Source organism: Hemicordylus capensis, chromosome 8 (assembly GCF_027244095.1).
Source record: "Hemicordylus capensis ecotype Gifberg chromosome 8, rHemCap1.1.pri, whole genome shotgun sequence".
Lineage (NCBI taxonomy): Eukaryota > Metazoa > Chordata > Lepidosauria > Squamata > Cordylidae > Hemicordylus > Hemicordylus capensis.
This window is the reverse complement of record NC_069664.1, coordinates 14337772-14357912: the sequence shown is the minus strand read 5'-3', so window position 1 is coordinate 14357912 and position 20141 is coordinate 14337772. Positions and strand designations below refer to the sequence as shown.

The 20141-nt window shown below is 48.3% G+C and overlaps 1 protein-coding gene across 4 annotated transcripts in view; it reads left to right on the top strand.

Moving 5' to 3' along the window:
- The window catches only part of ASH2L (ASH2 like, histone lysine methyltransferase complex subunit), a 45803-nt gene extending 26936 nt beyond the window's left edge, over window positions 1–18867 (top strand). For all 4 annotated transcript variants that reach the window (XM_053269985.1, XM_053269984.1, XM_053269983.1 and 1 more), the window contains 8 exons: window positions 3152–3245; window positions 4792–5009; window positions 7735–7902; window positions 9236–9429; window positions 11566–11658; window positions 13520–13618; window positions 15393–15452; window positions 18662–18867. In XM_053269985.1, the coding sequence (XP_053125960.1) occupies window positions 3152–3245; window positions 4792–5009; window positions 7735–7902; window positions 9236–9429; window positions 11566–11658; window positions 13520–13618; window positions 15393–15452; window positions 18662–18769 (1034 nt within the window). In that variant the 3' untranslated portion in view covers window positions 18770–18867. The remainder of the gene's footprint in view (window positions 1–3151; window positions 3246–4791; window positions 5010–7734; window positions 7903–9235; window positions 9430–11565; window positions 11659–13519; window positions 13619–15392; window positions 15453–18661) is intronic.
- Window positions 18868–20141: the final 1274 nt, after the last annotated feature.

The window sequence follows — 20141 nt, the reverse complement described above, 5'->3', positions numbered from 1 at the left end:
AATATGATACTTTCGTCAAAGGCCTCATTTCCTTACACTGCCGGAGGGATGCTGATAATTTCAAAGCTTGCTACACTTGTAGTTATGGAACCTTATGCTGCTGTTTAAAGGTATTTGTCTGCAGTGCAACCAACTCTGTCATCTCTGGGTTAATCAGAAGCCAGGAACTGATTTATTGAGGCAATCTGCCATAGCACACCATTCTACACAGAAGCCCATTCTTTTAATTGCTCAGATTGGAGTCACTGCACCATAGTTTTGTATTTAGTAACCTAAAGTGAACTGCAGTAATTCTATGTACAGGAATTAACGCACTTACACATTCAGTGTTTCAACACTTGATAACCCTCATTGTAAATATGAAACTGGTATTAAGGACCGGTTGTTCATCATCCTCATCAAACACTTTATTTGCTAGCCACCCCATAGCAAATTGTCCTCTGGGCGGCTTACAACACAAGATTAAAACATGAGATAAAAACACACATTAAATCATAACAGACCCAAAAATAAGTGTGTGTGTATGAAAATACAAAATACAATACAAAAACAAATTCAGAACTTACAAAAAAAAAAACCAAAAACCTGGTACAATCACATCTAAAAAAGGCCTGAGTGAACAAAACGGTCTTTGCCTAGTGTCTAAAAGAAAAAGTGATGAAGCCAGGAGAACCTCACTGAAAGGCTATTCCATAAATGGGGTGCAACTACCAAAAAGGTACATGTAACCGTACTTGATTTTACACATTAGGCCCATTCGCACGTTATGCTCAACACTCGTACAATGAGTGTACAGTATTCGCAGGTACAGATCTGTACTCAGGTACAGTCATTCACATGTTATGTTGAACACAGGTACGAGCAGTATCTTGGTATCTGTACCATGCATTTGAAGGGCCTGTATCCAGGTTCACTTTTGAAATGACCACAGGTATAATCATACACACAAACACATGTACGAGGGTACAGACCTCTGTACTCTCCTGCTGCATAATTTCTGAATCAAGCTATTGTTATCAAGCTCTCGTGCAATCATTATTCCTTTGCAACTTCTAGAATTGCTGCAGTCTCGTGTATGTGTGTACTTCTGAGTAACACTTGGTGTGGGCACACCATGAGCTTCATTCCAGCACTGGACGTTATTGCCCATAAAAACTGCCCCAAAGTATGTTAGGGAGAAGCTCATCAGCTATTATGTAATTTTTAGTATGCGTCCTAAGAAAGCACATTTAAAATATTGGAGGTCATCCAGGGGTTTTAGGAATGTTTATAAGACATACAACCACTGTTCCCTCTAACAGGGATTCCCAGATGTTGTTGACTTCAACTCCCAGCATCCCCAGCTGCAGTGGCCTGTGGCTGGGGATTCTGGGAGTTGTAGTCCACAACATCTGGGAATCCCTGTGTTAGAGGATACACGGCATACAACCGTTCATAATATTTGCAGACCTTACTGGCCTGAGCGCCCCTGACCTTTGAATTCTCAGTGTTGGTTCCAGCCTTCAGGAACACAGACACAAGGCAGATTCTCTTAGGGACGTCGGAAGCTGCCTAATACCAAGTCAGAACCTTGGTCTGTTTAACTGTTTAAGAGAGCAAGTGTGGTGTAGTGGTTAGAGTGCTGGACTAGGACCGGGGAGACCCGAGTTCAGATCCCCATTCAGCCATGAAACTAGCTGGGTGACTCTGGGCCAGTCACTTCTCTCTCAGCCTAACCTACATCACAGGGTTGTTGTGAAAGAGAAACTCAAGTATGTAGTACACCGCTCTGGACTCCTTGGAGGAAGAGCAGGATATAAATGTAATAAATAAATATAAATTAAATCAAAACTCCATGCTCCTTACACTGACTGGCAGCAGCAACGCTCCAGGGTTTCTGGCCGGAGTCTTTCCCAGCATTTCCAGGAGATGCCACCAGGGGTTGCACCCGAGACCTTCTGCGTGCAAAGTAGATCCTCTTCCACTGGACTACAGCCACACACCCGAATCGGACTATCTTGCAGTAGACCGTGCTCATATGTAGTAATCCATCCCAATGCAAACCAGAGCAGGAGAGCTGGTCTTGTGGCAGCAAACATCAGTTGTCCCCTTTGTTCAGCAGGCTCCACCCTGGTTTTCATTTGAATGGAGACTACATGTGTAAAAAATAATAAATAAAAAAATATAAAATGTGTGAGCACTGTGAGATTCCCCTGAGGGGATGGGGCCGCTCTTGGAAGAGCACCTGCAGGTTTGTGTGCAGAAGGTTCCAAGTTCCCTCTCCGGCATCTCCAAGAGGGCTGAGAGAGTCTCTTGCCTGCAGCCTTGGAGAAACCGCTGCCAGTCAGCGTAGGTAATACTGAGCTAGATGGACCAAGGGTTGGACTTGGTATATGGCAGCTGCCTGTGTTCCAGACTGTGCTTGGCAAAGGGGACAATTCATGCTTGCCAGGGCAAGTCTGGCTCATCTCCCTTGGTCCCGGGACCTTCAGCATGCAAAGCAGAGCTATGCCCCCATCCCCAGTGGTGGTTCCATGGGCGTGCATGCTTATCTGTAGGAAAAATAGTGAAATAAACCAACAAAGAAGTGGGGAGGGGAGGTCTTGTTCACATGGACAAAACCCAACATGCCACCACCAACAACAGTAATTTGTGGGCACTGCAGAGAAAAATCTTTGTGCTTTTGGTTTCCCCTGTTTTGTTGTCTTCAAATAGTGGGTGCTTACAGCTGATGCGGAAGTTGTCTGTCAAAGCCTATCTTAAACTTCTTGTGTGGCGTTGAAATGAGTTGAATTCTGATTGCAGCCCGCTTTCTTCCTCCTGTCTCCCCTGCCTAAATCAAATCCCACTTTGTCTTCGTGTGTTTCGGATCTCCATGAAAGAGATGGCAAGGAATTGTCTTCAAATTTTATGTCAGAGACGTCAGAGATTTCTGTTTAAATAATGTGACTTGTTCTGATTCATCTGCTTAAACTGGTGCTTTGATTGGCACAGGCGCAGGCCAAGAAATGAGCAGGACATAAACTATTTTAGGCAGTAAAATGTAAAATTCTACTTTCCACCTAAAAGACGTCTGGTTTTGTTGAGATTCAAACACCTCCAGGGCATTTGAACAGACCTATCCTCTGCAATGTCATTTGAACATATATTTGTGGTGTGTTCCTTCCCCAAGGGGGTATCGTACCAGGAACTACTGGGAAAGGCAGAGGCGCAAAACGCAAGCAGCAAGACGGAGGGACCACAGGAACAGCCAAGAAAACCAGAAGGTACGTAGAAGAGAGAGCCTCTTGCTCTGTGCATGATAGAAACGGGGAGCGGCAGTTGTCTAACTAAGGATACACATATCTTGTTTCAATATAAAGCTTAATTTGTGCCGTCGGGTCGTCTTCGACTCCTGGCGCCCACAGAGCCCTGTGGTTTTCTTTGGTAGAACGTAGGAGGGGTTTTTATTTTATTTATTTATTGTTCAAATTTGTACACCGCTCCAAACTTTCGTCTCTGGGCGGATAACAATAGCATAAAACAAGTTAAAAACATTTACAAAAACTTAAAAACCATTTAACAATTTAAAAACAAATTAGAGATTAAAACTTTAAAAATTTAGGAAGCTGAGAAAGCTTGGGTGAAAAGATCCTCTTGCTCCCTAGGCAAGTTACTTCCCTGCTGCGCCATTAGGTGTCTGATTGTTTCAATTTACTGGCAGTATTTTCCTGCCCGTATGCTCAAGTTTAAAATAATGGCTTATAATTTATAGGCATGGTGCAGTAGAGGAAAGAGATGATGTGAAAAGAAGAAAATAAGCAAAATCCAAGTATCCTGACCACTTCAGGAGACAAATGGCAGTTGGTCCCAACCAGGCTAGTGGAGACGGGTCTGGGTCCTGCAATAAGTGTCTCCTGTAACAGGGATTCCCAGATATTGCTGACTATACCTCCCATAATTCCCAGCTGCAGTGGCCATTGGGCAGGGATGATGGGAGTTGTAGTAGTCAACCAGGTCATTCTCACGACCAGCCCTACCTAGGTAGGGTAGCGCTAGCCCCAGTAGGTCTGGTTGTGAGAACCGCCGTAATCGGGCCTGAATCGCGCTCCTCACGCAGTGCATTGTGGGATATGGGAGGACGCAGCCTGCTTTCCCTCCTCCCCTTCACCACTCCAGGATCACTCCTGCACCGGTCGTGTGGGCACACAGCGCAAGCAATCCCAGAGCAGTGACAATTGGGGGAGGTGGGGGAGGTAGGTTGCGTTGACTGAGTAACCTCCTCTCCTCCCACAGCCTGGAAGTCTGTGGTGCTTCTGCTTATCTCTCTATATAATTCTCTAAGACGTACCTGTCGCTAATCCCATGTGTCGCAGCTCTCGCGAGAGTTCACAGGCGAGGGGAGGGGGAGAGGAAAGTGGCTGCGGGGAAAATAAGGCTGATGGACAAGCCAGCAAACGGGACAGGCAGGTGGGTGGGGGAGAGAAAGTAGCGGAAACAGCCAGCGGAGGGAGGAGGGGAGAAAGCGAAAGCAGCGGTGAAGAAGAGAAAGCGGCTGGGGGTGGGTGGGGGGAGAAAGCGGGAGAAAACCTTGGAGGGGGGAAGAGGAGGGGGGAGGGCTGCAATAGAGGGCCCAAGAACGAGGGAGAAAAGCACAGATGCCCTGCACCTAGGCCAGCTAGTTATTACTTAAAATATTTATACCTCGCTCCTCCAGTGCTCAACTCTTGGGGGCGGTTTGCAGCATTAATAAAATAGATACAATATAGAGCAATTAATAAAATTAACGTATTGCTTTTATCATCTCTCCCTGTTTCTTTCTCCCTTGCCCAGCGATCCTTTGTTCTCTGCTCAGCGTCTCCCACCCCACGGTTACCCGCTGGAGCACCCTTTTAATAAGGATGGGTACCGTTACATTTTGGCAGAGCCGGACCCCCACGCACCTGACCCAGAGAAGCTGGAGTTGGACTGCTGGGCGGGGAAACCGATTCCTGGCGACCTCTACAGGGCATGTCTGTATGAGCGGGTGCTCCTCGCTCTGCATGACCGAGGTACGGAACTCCCTAACGTTTGTCGAAGGCTTCCTGTCCGGGCCGGCCAAAGCAGATTTTTTTTCCTCTCTAGGCAAGGAAGCCAATTGTGCTGTGGGCTGAAATGGGGCAGGCTCCCTATTACCTGGAGAAGCTCTGCTTCTGGTTTTCCATTTCTCTTTATGACACGCTTCCATTGGCCTAAGGGTAGGCTATGGAGGCTCTTAATGACTACCGCTCCTGTATTTTTCTCCCCATCCCTGCCACTCATTCTGTTCCATATCAGAAGTCCTACTCTGTCTCCATCCCCCACACAAATGAATTGAGGGGTTGAGATGAGAAAACAGTCCACCGCTAGAGATTGCTCACTGGAGAGGTTCCAAAACGACTCGAGGTGTGCTTAATTAGAGAGGTGCCGAAACGATTTGGGATGTGCTCGTTAGAGAAGCACTGAAATGATTCCGGTTGCCGCAGCCTAAATGTTTTGGCGGGAGGGCGAGTGCTAGCCTTAAGGAGCAGGACACAGGTCTTTTCCTGCTCTGGCACCACCCCACCGCCATTCCAATCATGGTGCTGTGCAAAAGGCCATGCTTGGATGTTTCCCTCTTCCCAACAGCCTAAGCGTGGTGCTGGCACACACATGGCATCCATGCACGCGTGGGTGCCATTTGTATGGCTGGCAGCACCATGCTGACCCTGTCAGTGGCACCCACGTGTGCACGGACGCCATGTGTGTGCTGATGCCCCAGCGGTAGAGGAGCAAGGAAGGAAGGACCTGCATTCCTGCTCCTTAAAGCTACCACTCTCTGCCCCTCCCCTCCCCACCTGCCCGAAACATTTCGTGCACATCCCTAGACACCACCTTATGGGCGGTCGTCCCCAGGAAGCGTCTTTGCCCTACGGCTGTGTTGCCCACTTCCTGGCCATGCCACGGCTTTTCATATGCTTTGGGAGGTGAAGGTCTGCTACTTATTTATTTATTACCATTGATTTTTACATCCCGCTCTTCCTCTGAGGAGCAAATGGTTTATGTTTGTTTATCCTCACAACAGCTCTGTGAGGCTGAGAGAGAAGTGTCTGGCCCGGAGTCACCCAGGGAGTTCCGCGACTGGACAGGAATTTGAACATGGGTCTCCCTGGTCCTGATCCAACACTAACCACACGGGCTCCCCTAGTCTTGCTTGTCTTTGCTGCTGTGTTATTATATGCTATTCTTGTGTTGGGCCTTTGGGGGATTCCCTTTGTTTACTGTTGTTAACCACTTTAGGTTTTTTATTTATTTTATTAATAAAGTGGGATATACTGTACAATTTTATTTTTTTTTAAATCCAAGCTCAGTTGTATTTAGTTGTAGGAGGTGGAGGTAGCTCAGTAGCAGAGCATCTGCTTGCATGTAGAAGGTCCCAGGTTCATTTCTGGCAGCATCTCCAGGTCAGGCTGGGAAAGATCCTACCTGTAGCCCCAGAAAGCTGCTGCCGGTCAGAGTAGACAGTTCTGAGTTAGTTGGACAAATGTCTTGACAGTAGACAGCAGTTTCCTCTGTGGCAGAGACCTGCGGTAGCCTCTTAGCCTTGTTAGTGCATTATGTCAACATAGTGCTGGATTATATGTCAGTCTACAGATAGAAAGCAGGATGGACTTGAATTGCAGAGCTGGGGACCCTCAGGTTTAAACAGATCGAGATCTACTGACTTGGCTTCTTAAAGTATGCCCTTCCTTTTTAAAAGGCGCATTCTAGCTCAGCTAAACGTCCTGGCCTTGATGCTGGAATAGCTCGTGAGATTGTCTGGCCCAAGGTTAGGAAGGAGATTACAGTTTTCCCTTTGGCTTACTGTACACAGAGAGTCACAGTGTGGGCTTTCCCTATTCACATGCTAAGAATATGCCCTGGAAGCACGCCGCAAATGGCAAGACAGCATCATTGCTTGATGAAAGGCTCAGAGGTTAGGAGGACGTTTAAATTTCGGAATAGATCCTAGAGTGGTTGCAAGGCACGCTCCTTGACTAGGGCTGAAACCATTCAACACTACAGAGATGTGTCCATTCAGCCATTTGGGTTGTTTGCATACTTATAGAGTTATTTTCCACCCTTCTGAAAAAGCGAATCAAGGTAAAATAAACAAAAGCTAAGAAAAGATTGGGCTCCAGAACAATTCCAACTTGCTGAAAGTCTTACCAAATAAGAGCAATGTATGCTCTGTATAGGTGACCAGCAAAGGCACTGTCCATGGCACCAGGCCACTTGCTTGCCACTTTAAGACACAATGCAGAGAAGTTAATGTACTGGCCAGTATTTTATGCTCACAGTTTGGGTCCTTGGCAATTCTTCACCTGCTTACAACTGGGAGTTAGGAACATAGGAAGTTGCCATATACTGAGTCAGACCATTGGTCCATCTAGCTCAGTATTGTCTACACAGACTGGCAGCAGCTTCTCCAAGGTTGCAGGCAGGAGTCTCTCTCACCCCCATCTGGAGACGTCAGGGAGAGGGCTTGGAACCTTCAAGCGTGCAGATGCTCTTCCCAGAGTGGCTCCATCCCCTAAAGGAAATATCTTACAGTGCTCATACGTAGTCTCCCATTCAAATGCAAACCAGGGCAGACCCTCCGTAGCAAAGGGGACAATTCATGCGTGCTACCACAAGACCTGCTTTCTTCCTGAAGACCAGCTCTCCTCCCAGTTGAAACACAGGAAAGGCTTAATAGTAAAGTAAACATTCTTTTCTTCTCTTGACCCACAACTGCAGCTCCTCAGCTGAAGATCTCGGATGACAGGCTGACAGTAATAGGAGAGAAAGGTTACTCCATGGTACGAGCCTCGCACGGCGTGCGGAAGGGAGCCTGGTACTTTGAGATTTCTGTGGACGAGATGCCTGCTGAAACTGCTGCCAGGCTTGGCTGGTCTCAGCCATTGGGTACGCCTGGGCCCTGTATTTATTTTGTTTTATAACATAAGAACAGCCCTGATGGAATAGCCCAAGGTCCATCTAGTCCAGCATCCTGTTTTGCACAGTGGTCCACCAGATGCTGCTGGAAGCCACAGGCAGGAGTTGAGGGCATGCCCTCTCTCCTGCTGTTACTCCCCTGCAACTGGTACTCAGAGGCATCCTGCCTCTGAGGCTGGAGGTGGCCTGTAGCCCTCCAAAACATAGTAGCCGTTGATAGACCTCTCCTCCATGACATTTACCAAACCCCTCTTCAAGCCATCCAGGTTGTTGGTTGTCACCACATCTTGTGGCAGAGAATTCCGCGAGTTGATTATGTGTTGTGTGAAAAAGTACTTCTGTTTGCTTGTCCTAAATTTCCTGGCAATCAATTTCATGGGATGACCCCTGGTTCTAGTGTTATGTGAGAGGGAGAAGAATCTCTCTCTCTCTCCACTTTCTCCATACCATGCATGATTTTATAGATCTCTATCATGTCTCCCCGCAATCATCTTTTTTTCTAAACTAAAGAGCCCCAGGTGTTGTAGCCTTGCCTCATAAGGAAGGTGCTCCAGGCCCCTGATCATCTTGGTTGCCCTCTTCTGCACCTTTTCCAGTTCTACCATGTCCTTTTTTAGATGTGGTGACCAGAATTGTACACAGTACTCCAAGTGTGGCCGCACCATTGTTTCGTATAAGGGCATTATAATATTAGCAGTTTTATTTGCTTTTTATCTGTGGATTGCTCTCAGGCAATCTCTTGTTGAGGCAATGATCGGAGCCAGTCCTCCGCAGCTTCAGCAAGATTGCGTATCATAGACTAATTCCAATCCCAAGCCCTTGAACATTCTCCTTTCCCTCCGTGGTATGGCCCGAGACTGCCTGATTTCTCTCACACATCAGAACCGCCAGGCCTATGGCAATGGGGTGGGGGATATGACTCCTCTCTTTGCCTGTCCTTGCTGTGACATCAGAGCAAGTCATCCAGTTGCATCAAGAGAGGAAGGGCAGGAGCTTCAGAGGTCAGGAGAGGCTCATGGTTTCCTGAACCAACTGAACGTACCCAATGTTTTCTTGGACCAAAATGAAAACAGTCTAGACCAGGGGTGGGAAAACGTGGCCCTCCGGCTGTTGGAGAATTACGACTCCCATCTTCCCCAGTGGCTGGGGATATGGGAGCTCTAATTCAACAACAGCTGGAGGGCCACGTCCGCTCACCCCTGGTCTAGACCAAGGCTTCCCAACCTTTTTAAAAAAGAAGTGTACCCCTTCTGTCGCAAACCTTCAGCTCAGGAGATTTTTATATATGCATCTGGTTCTGCAGGGAACCTCCAGGCCCCGCTGGGCTATGACAAATTTAGCTACTCCTGGCGCAGCAAGAAAGGTACCAAGTTCCATCAGTCCATTGGGAAGCATTATTCGTCAGGCTATGGCCAAGGAGATGTGCTTGGCTTCTATATCAGCCTTCCCGAAGACACCGAAACGGCCAAATCACTGCCAGATACTTACAAAGATAAGGTAAGGTGACCTCCTCCGAGGCTGTGTGGAATCTTCTGCTGCTGCTGCTGCTCAGTTTTGCTAAAGCGAGGGAAGAGTTGAAACTAGGCTGTGACCTTGACTGGCACCTCCCGTCTTTTATTGCTCCTGGGTCATGGAAAAGTGACTGGATGGATGTCACTGGATGGTCGCAAAACTTGCAAATTGAAGGGTGTGTGTGTGTGTGTGTGTGTGTGTGTGTGTGTGTGTGTGTGTGTGTGTGTACGCACGCAAAGTTGTCCTGCAAGACAAATCCAGGACTGGGGATGATTTGTACCCTCGAAGAACTGAATTCATGGAAATATGAATGAATGAATGAATGAATCTTTATTTCAATCACTGACCAGAAGCAAAACCATAAACCAAAGCAAATGTTAATCAATATTTACATACCAATCAACCAGCAACATTAAGAACAAAATAACATTCTCAGCAGACTAGCAAATGCTACAGGCCAAATCTGTGCCAACAGCATGAGGACTAGATGCTTTTCCTGAAAAATAGAATCCTCAGGAAATTGGCTCCCACACCAGAATCTGGATTCTGTGGTGCATATATTTTATATTAGGAGCAGTGTTCCCTCAAACAGGGATTCCCAGATGTTGTGGACTACAACCCCCAGACTTCCCATCTGTGATGGCTTTTGCTTGGGGATTATGGGAGTTGTAGTCCACAACATCTGGGAATCCCTGTTAGAGGGAACACTGATTAGGAGCATAGGAGACTTCCTTATACAGAGTCAGACCATTGGTCCATCTAGCTCAAGATTGTCTTCACGGACTGGCACTGGCTTTTCCAAGGTTGCAGGCAGGAATCTCTCTCAGCCCTATCTTGGAGAAGCCAGGGAGGGAACTTGGAACCTAGATGCTCTTCTCAGGGCAGCTCCATCCCTTGAGGGGAATATGACAGTTGCACCTCGCCCATCTGTTAAAGAACACATGCACATAGCTTTTCTCCCGCTACCCTCACAGCAACCCTGTGAGGTAGATTAGGTTGAGAGAGTTAATGAAATGTGGCCGTGGCACAGTGGAAGACCACCTGCTTTCCATGCAGAAGGTCCCAGGTTCAGTCCGTGGCAGTATCTCCAGGTAGGGCTGGGAGTGTCTCCAGGGATTGAGACCGTGGAGAGCTGGACTTGCAGTAGCCAACATGAATTGTCCCCTTTGCTAAGCAGGGCTTGCCTTGGTTTGCATTTGGATGGGTGACTACATGTGAGCCATTAAAGACATTTCATGTAGGGGGTGCAACTCTAGCTCAGTGCCAGGGGATCTGTTTGCAGGCAGAAGGTCCCAGGTTCAATCCCTGGAATCTCCAGGAAGGGCTCAGAAAGACTGCAGCCTGAGACCTTAGAGAGCCACTGCCAGTCAGTGTAGACAGCACTGAGCTAGATGGACTAGTGGTCTGACTTAATATAATGCAGCCAGGGTCCCTGGCTGAGCTTCATGCTTGAGCAAGGGTTTGAACCCAGATCTCCCCAATCCGTTGCAACCCTCTGGCTGCTGCATCATGCCACATTATGTTGATACTCAGGGATTCTCTCTCTCTCCCCCCTTCCCCTCTCTCCCCCTCCCTTCCCCTCCCTCTCTCTCCCCCCTCCCTTCCCCCCTCTCTCCCTCTTCCCTCCCTCCCTCTCTCCCCTCCCTACCTCTCTCCCCCTCCCTTCCTTTCTCCCCCCTTCCTCCCCCCTTCCTCTCTCTCCCTCCTCCCTTCCTCTCTCTCTCCCCCCTTCCTCTCTCTCCCCTCTCTCCTCCCTCCCTCCCCCTCTCTCTCCCCCTCCCTTCCTCCCTCCCTCTCCCCCCCTTTCTCACACACACTCCCTCTCTTTCCCTCCTCACACTCACACTCCCCCTCACACACTTGGAGTGAGTCCACTAACATTGAAGATCACTCTTGATCTCCCTCTCATTGTCCCTCACAATCCCCTTGTGCAATCTGCGATTGGCTGAGGTACAACCAGCAGTCAGCACCTCCTCAGTGAAGTCTCTGAATGTTATGAGCGACTCTCCGGTTATTTCCTCCCTTGCCAGTGTTTGCTCTGCCTTGAGCCCGTCGTCTCACTTGAGTGGCACATGGGTGCCTTGGCAAACGGCTCATCCTGCTCCCCTTTTACTTTCATAGGCTCTGATCAAGTTCAAAAGTTACCTGTACTTTGAAGAGAAGGACTTTGTGGATAAAGCGGAGAAAAGCTTAAAGCAAGCTCCAGGAAGCCAAGTAAGTTGGACTTGAGAAGGAGAAAACTGGCTGCAAGAGGGCTGAGGCGACTTCGGCTGTGCCCACTCCTTGGTGTACAATATTGCTGTCCTGTTGCCACCAGTTCCCACCAGGGTGTGGCACAGGGCTGCTCAGTTTGTGCCCTCCTGCAGATGTTGGCCTACAACTCCCATAATCCCTGGCTGTTGGCCACTGTGGCTGGGGCTTATGGGGGTTGTAGTTGAGGGGTCAAAGTTGAGCAGGCCTGGTGTGGCATCTAGAAGAGGCCTTCTGGCCTGTGGCCTTTTCCTCCTCCTAACTGCCACTCGCTTGCCTTCGCCTGCAGTCCCACCTGGAAAGGAGGATAGGGATGTGCACAGAACCAGGTGGAGGGAGCTTGGAGGCGGGTGTTGCTTTAAGGGCAGGGGAGGGTGCACTCACCCCTCCTGCCGCTTTCCCCCTGCTGGTGCTCCGTTTTTGGCAAAGTCCATGGGGCAGCAGTGTACCACCCCGTTGCCCCCGTTTACCAAAATTAACCCGAAATATCCAACGCGCCGGCGTGGGCGCATGCATGTTGCACCTGATGCTTGCGTGGGTGCACCTGCCGTGCCAGCTTCCAGTTCTGGTAAACGGGGGCAACAGGGCGGCACGGAGGTGTGCTGCCGCCCCATGGACTTTGCCAAAAATGGAGTTCCAGCAGGGGAGAAACAGCGGGAGGGGTAAATGCCCCCTCCCCTGCCCTTAAAGCAGCAAACACATCTGCCTTTGAAGCAGCGGAACCACCTGCCATTCGAACCGGTTCGGAGGCCCACAAAGGGCCTCCAAACCGGTTCTGTGTACATCCCTAAAGGTGGGTAGTCGTGTAAAGATGTCTGTGTACTCTCTCTATAGACTTGTACAGGAGGCCCTCTTTATTTGTGGGGGTTCTGTTCCCACCTGTTTCCACAGATAATGAAACCACATATAAAGAGACCTTGACCCTGTGGGGATTGGCAGGGGGTGGGGGGTTATGTTCCTAAACACACTGAAGTGTGCTGAAAAGCACAAGAAAAGTGGGGGTGGGGAGCAGAAGTAAGCACAGTACCTTGCTCTCCAGCAATGCTCCCAAATCCTCCATTTTTTTCCTTCTTTTTGCGGGATGGGGATTGCAGAAAATAATCACAAAATGACTCTGCACTACAAAATGGCAACGGAAAATCACATCGGAAAATAGCCCTGTTTTTGCCCCGTGAATAAAGAAACTGGGTCCCTATTACCCAACCACAGATATGCAAATCTGCTAACCCACGAATAACAAGGGTTTTTTTGTTAAATGCCACCAGCTTGCCTTCACCTGGGTAGCCCATCTCTTTTGGAAGTTGATAGAAGATCATGTGCAAAGCTGCTCCCAGAATGTAGCAGTCGAGAATACTCTCTGACTCTGATTACAGAGGTTTGCTTGAATACCCGATGGCAAGAATTTCCCGTTTGGTTCAAACAGGTTGCCCAAGCGTGTCTTTACAGAATACACTTTGTTTTTCAATGAACGCTTGAAGAGCTGAGGATCCTAGGGAGAGCCCACGAAATGAAGGCTGCATTTTGAAGGTCACACAGTACAAGCGAATATCTCTGAGCATGACCTGTAACGAAATTGCACTCAAACTGTTTGGCATTTTGTGGAATGCACGACTTTGGATTTTGTGCTATCATTTATCTTTTGGGCACGCACACATGCTAGCCCTCTCCTGAATTCCAAGGAGACACCGAGCCTGCCTTGAAGAGCATGCAGTATGCACTCTTAAGACACAACAAGTGGGAAAAGGGAAACTAAGCAGGGCAGAAGGGAAGGGGGAAAGGTACCAGGAATGCCCTGCTCCTCACGATGACCGTCTCTCTCTTTCAGATAATCTTCTATAAAAATGGTGCTAGCCAAGGAGTTGCCTACAAAGATATTTTTGAAGGGGTTTATTTCCCTGCTGTCTCTTTATATAAAGGCTGCACGGTAGGTGTAAAATGAGAGGCTGATTTGGGTCCAGTTTCTGCTAGGGATGTGCACAATCTGGTTCGTGCATGATCCGTTTCATGCACTCCCAGGAGGCCAGCGGAGAGCCCTCTAAGAGGGAAGAAGGTTTCCCTTACCTGCCCTGCTGCGTTTCCTCTGCCAGCACTCTCCCCAAAACCCAGCATACCTCCTTGCAGACCCAGTCAGCGTCATACCGGAAGTGGCAGATATGCGGGTGTGCCATGTGCATTCACATTGACCACTTCCGGTACGATGCTGAGCAGAGTTGCAAGTCGGCTACACTGCAACCCTGCACCAGCAGTTTCGGGGAGAGTGCCGGCGGAGGAAAAGCGGCATGGCAGGTAAGGGCACCCTCCCTGCCCCTTAGAGCCCCCGCTGCCGCCGCCTCCGAACCAGCTCGAATGCCAGATTTTCGAACCGGTTCATGCACATCCCTAGTTCCTGCTCATCTGATAACTGCTGGGGTCAAAATGTCGACCTCGTTGTGAAAACGGGGCCCCCGTCAGCACGAGTTGGGCGCATGCTTGTGCAACGCCATCTCGTCGCAGAGGCATCTGCAAATCCCTTTGCCAGTTGGTTCGTGGAGTGTGGCACCAGCCCTCCAGCATCTCCCCAGAGGTCTCTTTTGAGACGGTAAGAAATAGCAGGAGTCCCTTCTGAGCAGCTGGAGAGGGCTCCCTCTGTTTCTTACCATCTCCCTATCCCAAGTGCACAGGGCAGAAGACCCAATTCTCTCGCCAGATGTCTGCCTCTGTGCAAGAAAAGGATTTGAGGGCAGAGAGAGGGTTTTGGGGGGCAACCACGAATAATGGCTGGCTAGTGAGTGATCCCCGAGTCAGCACATTTTACAGCCACTAGATGGGTGATATCCGTGCAGATGACAGATTCTTCTTGAGCACTCGCTTTTTCTTTTTTTCCCTCCCCACCCCACCCCACCCCACCATGGGGAGGAAAGCTGGTCTTGCGGTAGCAAGCATGAATTGTCACCTTTGCTAAGCTGCTCCCCCCCTTCCCGGTTTGCATTTGAATGGGAGACTTCATGTGAGCACTGTAAGATATTCCCTTTGGGATGGGGCCACTCTGGGAAGAGCACTTGCATGCTTGCACACAGAAGGCTCCCAGTTCCCTCCCTGGCAGAGATTGCTGCTTGTAACCTTGGAGAAGCCACTGCCAGTCTGTGTAGACAGTACATGGTCTGACTCAGTAGAAGGCAGCTCCCTATGTTCCTATGCCACTGCATCAATGTAAGTATTTATGCCAGAGCTAAGGAGCTGGGCATCTGGAGAGCTCACCTAAATCCTTCTCTGCCCCCAGCAGGCCCTTTGTGCTGAGGGTAGAGGACCCCTATTTCAAGGTGCCAGCATAATTCTGATAGTAAAGTGTGCCATCGAGTTGGTGTCGGCTCCTGTTGACCACAGAGCCATGTAATTGTCTTGATAGAATCCAGGAGGGGTTTACCACTGCCATCTCCCACGCAGTATGAGATGATGCTTTTCAGCAGCTTCCTATATTACTTCTGCCCGATATAGGTGTTTCCCATAGTCTGGGAGCTATACCAGTGGGGATTCGAACCGGCAACCTCTTGCTCCCTAGGCAGATTACTTCCCCACTGCGCCATTAGGTGGCTTGGTATGCTAGTAGTACTGTTCTCAAATGTCTGGAGGGTCTTTGTTGCCTCGATATCTTTTTTCATAGGACGTTCTGACATGCTAAGCAATGCACCCATCATCAATAGATCCTTTGCCTCCCTCAGGTTTCCATCAACTTTGGGCCCTACTTCAAATACCCTCCAAGAGATATCAATTACCGCCCAGTAAGTATATTGCTTTGTTCATGTGCCATGAGGGTTTTTTCCTGTGTGGTTTTTCTACATGTGCCTCCCTTCTGCAGTGTAAGCGGAATCTTTTCGTGAGGCAGGTCTAGAATTCTGTCCGTAAACAAAATTCCGAAACTAATTGGCCAGAAAACCCAATCCTTGTAGCAGGAGTAATTGTCTGTAAACTGGACAATAGAGTGGAAGGGGCAGAAAGGAAACGTTTAGTGCATGAAATAATATCAAGACTACAACATCTAGGGCTTTTTAGTTTAGAAAAAAAAGACGACTGCGGGGAGACGTGATAGAAGTCTATAAAACCATGCATGGTGTGGAGAAAGTGGAGAGAGAGAAATTCTTCACCCTCTCACATAGCACTAGAACCAGGGGTCATCCCATGAAATTGATTGCCGGGAAATTTAGGACAAGCAAACAGAAGTACTTTTTCACATAACACGTAATCCACTTGTGGAATTCTGTGCCCCAAGATGTGGTGACAGCCGACAACCTGGATGGCTTGAAGAGGAGTTTGGTAAACTTCAAGGAGGAGAGGTCTATCAACGGCTACTAGTCGGAGGGCTGTGGGCCACCTCCAGCCTCAAAGGCAGGATGCCTCTGAGTACCATTTGCAGGGGAGTAACAGCAGGAGAGAGGGCATGCCCTCAACTCCTGCTGTAGGCTTCCAGCAGCATCTGGTGGGCCACTATGTGAAACAGGATGCTGGACTAGATGGGCCTCCTTGCACCTGATCCAGCAGGGCTGTTCTTATGTTCTTATACCCTGGCTGTTCTTAGACCAGTGCTCTTCCCCGCAAGATTTAGGGGGGAAGAGGCCCCTCAACCCATCAACCCTAAGTGCGTCCCCCTGCTTCTTGGGCCTGTGTGAATTGTTTCTTGGGCCTGTGTGAAGCTTTGGCCAAAGCTGAGGACTCTGCACAGCCCCCCTGACACCATTCTCACTGTGCAGTGCTGTGCTTTGCCCAGTGCTGGGGCATGCGCCTGCCCCTTTAAGGGAAACTGGGCCTTCTTGAGCCTCAATTTCGTCACAGAATGCTGGGAAGTGTAGTCCTTCCCAGCGCTTTCCCCACAGAGCTCTTGAGCGAGGACTCCATCTCCGGGGCCCTCCCAGCAGTGAGAAAAGTGCAGTACTGTGCAGAGCTTCCAAGGTGTAGAAACGGTGACTCATGTTTTGCTGTCTTGTTCATTTTATAAGGATATTTGTTCTGAACTGCTTTCCCCTCTTTTATTGAATATCCCTGGTAGAACTGAGGATGGGTATTTTTCCTTTCTGTTAGCAGACTGTAGTGAATGTGTAACACTTAATGTGGCTAGATTTTGTGCAGCAGCAGTCAAGATTAGATCTAAATTGTTTGAGTAAATGGTATTAGAATAAATTGGTTAACCCCCGCTTTTTGTATTCTGCCAAACGAGTTGTATTGTTTTGTTTCTGTTATGGGTCATTGACCGTACTAAATATTCATTCATTCATTCATTCATTCATTCAATTTCTATACCGCCCTTCCAAAAATGGCTCAGGGCGGTTTACACAGATAAATAATAAACAAATAAGATGGCTCCCTGTCCCCAAAGGGCTCACAATCTATTCATTCATTCATTCATTCTGTGCAGAGCTCAGCACAGTGGGAAATGGCTCTCAGGTTGAAGGGTTTTTTGCCGCTTGAAAAAATGGTGAAGATTTTTTCAAGAACGTAGACCATATTGTTTTTAATGAAAGGCGGTATATAAAGTCAACAATAAAACAAAACAAAATAAATAAATAAATAAATAAATATTTTCTTTCTAAACATTTCCCATATGTTCTCGAAACCATATTTTATTGGAAATAAAGAAACTCTTATTTAAAACCTTAGTTCCCAAGGTTTGCCATAGATACCAGATTCAGCGTCCTGCCGTTCAGACACACTCTTAGACTCCCTCTACACACGTGTGGTTTATTTAGTGGAACATTGTGTTTTGAGTAGCATCACACACAACTAGCTCTGACCTGAAAGGAAAAGCAGCAGAGCTCTTATGCAAGAAGTCAGCCTTTCTCCTGACCCCAGCAGAGTTTGGGGTCTGTGACAAGCCATTTTAATTTGATGTTGTATATCCCATTTATATGGGATAAAAGCACGTCCTAGGTGGCTTTCAAATGAATAAAATCTAATGTAATACAGTCAAGCACTCCACAGCAACCAAACCATGAAATCTGATAAATGAAGCATCAGTAAAACACTGGTGGGCAAATCATCCATTGCATCCTCTAGTGCAGGGATTCTCCACGTTGGGTCCCCAGATGTGATTGGACTTTCAGCTACCATAATCCCCAGCCCCAATGGCCTTTGGTTGAGGATTATGGGAATTGAAGTCCAGTAACATCTGGGAACCCAACGTTGAGAATCCCTGCAAGACTGCTATGACCTGGTACCTGGAGGTTCAGTGAGAGTGTTTCACGATTGCGCCATCCTCTTAATCTCAGAACATGGGGGCACCTCAAACTTGGGCCTCCAAAGAGGACCTTATATGAATTGGGCAGATTCATGGAAGAAGGTGGAATACAATGTAAGTTGTCCTGGTAAGTTGTCGAATCGGGGTGATTCTCCTTGACCCCAAACTGGGCCCTCTATTTTGAAGGTGATTCGATTCGGGGTTGAATCTGCAAATTACCCTTGATTCTACCAGAATCAATTTGAAGTTGAATTGCACACTCCTAGTCTGCACCCTTATATAGGGGGAAGAGTTGACAGCATTGCAATACTTTCAGTGTTATACTTTGTCCACCATTGGGCCTGAAGTGGTCACATTAAGTTTTTAATGCACAAAAACTACTATCAATCTTGTCAGAGGAATGGAAAAGAAAATTGGCAGGCATGTACTCCAAAGATTGCTCCATGGAGAGAGTTCACTTTTGTTCATTGTGACCCTGATCCTGACCTCTTTCTCTGCGCAAAGATGACTGCAATTTTACCCTAGTTGTTTGGTAGTAGGGATAAAGAAGGGGTGATCACACTGAGAAAGCTGTAAGTGTTGCCACACGATGCTATCACTTAATTACATCTCTAGGCGGGTAGATGTTGCCATATAAGCATCCCCTGATAGCCATCTTAAGTTAAGCTGCAGTTAAGCTAAGCTGTAACTTTGTTAAGCTTTAACTTAAGGTAAGCTGCAGCAGCTAACCTCTTGCATTTCCGCCCTACCTCTTCCCCACAGATCAGTGACATGGGCTGGGTCGCTGTGGTGGAACACACCCTGGCAGATGTTCTCTATCACGTGGAAACGGAAGTGGACGGGAGGCGGAGCCCACCTTGGGAGCCTTGAGAGGCACTCTGTGTGTATATATCTGTGTATAATTTTTTTTTAAAACAGCATCACTGGATGTAAAGTGGAAAGGAAATAAATCTCCTCTTTTTTTTAAAGCCTTCTAGACTTAATTCCTCCAGCAAACCTGTTGCCAAGGGGAAAAAATGAGACAAAATGGCTTCTTCTGCATGCTCTCTGTGCCTTACACGTAAGGGCTTCACACCTGTACAGAGAAACTGAACATAAACTGTACAGAGAAACTTCAGAATGTTCCAAGCTTCTAGTTTTGATGGTAGTCCTGCCCCCTTCCCTCTTGTGCATATGTGCCGGCCTCTCTGATGGTTTCCTATGCGGGCCCCCATAAAGGACATCTGGTCTCCCCGCAGACGTTGTCGCACTGGGTCGTCAGCACTGTTCAACTGTCCTACCAACTGGCGCACAAGCCTCTCCCTCTGCCTGTCAAGGCACATTCGACAAAGGTGGTGGTCACATCCGTGGCGTTCAACCATTCATTTTCTCTGGACATCATCTGTCAAGCAGTGACCTGGTCTTTGCCGCTGCCCTTCATCCAATGCTACGCCCTAGACGTCCCGCAGACATGCGGCTTTCGGGAGGGCTCTCCTCCAATTGCTTTTTGCATGATCCCACCTCCAGGTAAGCCTCGATGAGCTTGCAGGCACCCTTCGGTGTAAGGCACAGAGACCACGCAGAAGAGCGACAGGTTGCTTACCTGTAACTTTGGTTCTTCTAGTAGTCCTCTGTGTTCTTACACACCCATCCTTCCTCTAGTTCTGTGGTACGGAGGACTCTGAGCCTGAGGAGGGAGAGGCCAAAGCATGTGCACAAGAGGGAAGGGGGCAGGTAAAAAAGGTAAAGCGTGCCGTTGAGTCGGTGTCGACTCCTGGCGACCACAGAGCCCTGTGGTTGTCTTTGGTGGCATACAGGAGGGGTTGACCATTGCCATTTGCCAGTATGAGATGATGCCTTTCAGCATCTTCCTATATCGCTGCTGCCTGATATAGGTGTTTCCCATTGTCTGGTAAACATATCAGCAGGGATTCAGCCTCTTTCTTACTAGTCAAGTCACGGGACTACTGTCAAAACTAGAACACAGAAGCTTGGAACTAGGGGTATGCACAAAACCGGTTTGCCTGGTTCAGTTTGAATCCAAACCAGACTCAGAACTGGGCGTGTTTGGTTTTGCACACCCCTGAACTCGGATTCGAGCCGGTTTGGGGGTTTGAACCTTTTTTTAACAAGTTAAGTTAGAACCCCCGAGCTGGCTGGTGGGGGCAGGACAGAGGGGTGGTCTGGCTCGACCTCAAGCCAAGCCAGGGCCGGTCCAGCTTGAAGCCAGTTTGATATCGAGCCCTTGAGCCGGTTCGATGTC